Source organism: Lathyrus oleraceus, chromosome 7 (genome assembly GCF_024323335.1).
Source record: "Lathyrus oleraceus cultivar Zhongwan6 chromosome 7, CAAS_Psat_ZW6_1.0, whole genome shotgun sequence".
Classification (NCBI taxonomy): Eukaryota; Viridiplantae; Streptophyta; class Magnoliopsida; order Fabales; family Fabaceae; genus Lathyrus; species Lathyrus oleraceus.
Window position 1 is genome coordinate 433,437,052 of NC_066585.1, and position 2,112 is coordinate 433,439,163.

General features: G+C 39.1%; 1 protein-coding gene across 1 annotated transcript; it reads left to right on the forward strand.

The window, feature by feature from the left end:
- The first annotated feature begins 789 nt into the window (after positions 1–789).
- Positions 790–1,809, forward strand: LOC127104206 (uncharacterized). The gene has a single exon (XM_051041406.1). The coding sequence runs from the start codon at positions 790–792 to the stop codon at positions 1,807–1,809; it is 1,020 nt and encodes a 339-aa protein (XP_050897363.1).
- Positions 1,810–2,112: the final 303 nt, after the last annotated feature.

Consider the following 2,112-nt stretch of genomic DNA (forward strand, 5'->3'; position numbering starts at 1 on the left):
TTTGAGTTATCTTTGTGGTAGATGTAATACTCACCTATATCCTTAGTGATGGACAATGAGTCTTCCATGCTTCTTATAGGGTTAGCCCCTCACTAGCATGTTGAAGCTATCCTCACATGGTGGATTTGTGGTTTTGGTTGAGTTTTCTCCCTTTGATAACAAAAGACCTTAAGGCTTTTGGACCAATCAATTCACCAACTTGTTTTGAGATTTTTACCCCGAACTACGAGGTTTTGATCCTAATCTTTTTATAAGATGGTACGTAAGCAATGGGTTTATCCATCCAAACACAAAATGTAAATAAACTTGTACATTCTCTTCTCATCTCTTCAATCATGTTTGCACAAACAAAATTTTCCACAAAACAAATAACCTTTACAACAAGTATGAAAAGGGCTCCCTAGGAGTACCTAGGATGTTTTTGGTACCTAACACCTTCCCATTACATAACCAACCCCCTTACCCAGATCTTTGTTCTCTTTTACTAGTTTTTGTTAAAACTATTAGGTTTTTGTTCGCTTTCTAACCATTCCTTTGGATAAATAGAAGTGTGATGGCGACTCGACTTGTATGATTTACCTTGGATTTAGTCAATATCTCTAATGGTAACGAATTCTCCGCTACAATAAGCAACAAAAACAGTCAAAGAACATCAAAGGTGCTGGATCTTCAAAGAGTTCCATTTCCCAGAACATTCCAACCAGCACAACCATCACTGTTGGGGACCGAGAATACATCACTGCTCCAAAACTCTTGAAAGAACAGAAAGCAATTTTCGCTTCTCAGGTAATGGTTCCTTCTCTTCTTTCTGGAAATGCTTTAGGGTTTCTAGGCCCATTAGTATCTGACGAACATTTAGAGAAGTGCACTCAATTTTTTCCTTGTCACCATACTACTAAACCCATAACCAACAAAACCCTTTCTTCTAAAGACAATGAGGATCTAAACCAGAGAGAAGCTTTTCAATTGGACTTTATTACTGATAGTTTCAGACCTTTCCGGTCTTGTCCAACCCTAGATAAATCCTATCTTGCTTGGTTAACAAAAGTTGAGAAGAAGAAAGCCTCACTTTGGAAAGAATTGGGTATTTTTGACCTAATCCAGATGTCAAAGCTTGGATTTAGTTATTGTCAGCCTTTATTACTCTCCAGCCTATATTTCTGGGATAGTACCTATAACACCTTTCATCTTCCTTGTGGAATGATGACTCCCACACTTTTCGACGTAGCTGCCATTGTTGGACTTCCTCCGACAGGAGAAACCTTCGACCCCTACCAAGACTGTGAAAACTTGATTGATTTCAACGTTAAGAACGCTTCATTCAGTACTTACATTAATCTATATCATGCTGATGGTGAAGAAGTTTCTGATATAGAACACATAGCATTCTTAGGTCTATGGTTGTTCAAATTCTTCTTTTACTGCAAATCTCTACAAGTTGCTAAGAGATTTCTAACGCTCGCTAACCAATTGCATGTTGGTCGAAGAGTGTGTTTGAGTGAACTTTCGTTGGCTAGTTTGTACGAAAGTCTAGGATCAGCTAGCGCTAAGCTAAAGCAATACGAAGCTGGCACTAATCTATTACTATCTGGGCCTTATTGGCTTCTTCAATTGTGGCTTAATGCCACTTTCGAATCCTTTTTGCCAACACGAGGAAACGTCAAAGAAAATGCCCCAGAGATAATGAACCGAAGCATTGAGGGCACCAGACACCTTCGACTGACTCCAGCTTATGATGTCGATAACTTACAAACCTCCCTCACCAAATACACTTTGATGTTCTCGAAGCGTCATCATTTCCCAGTATAAATCAGATGGGATTTCTCCTTGTCTTTGGATTCTCACTGATTGTAAGTAGACTTCGACAGGTAGTACTGCATCATGTCCAAATGTAAGCTGGAAAGGTGTAGTGTTAGTGGCTTCTTTAGGGGAAGTTCGACAAGCCCAGAGTGCTTGGTCTAAAGTTTTGTGCCAATTTTTTGGCTTTTTTCCTACATGCTTTTTTATTAACCCAATTATCACTTTGTTGGCTGCTTCAACTTGACCATTGGCTTGAGCATAATAGGGTGTGGATGTTAATAATTTGAACCCCATTTCCTTTGCAAATTCTTG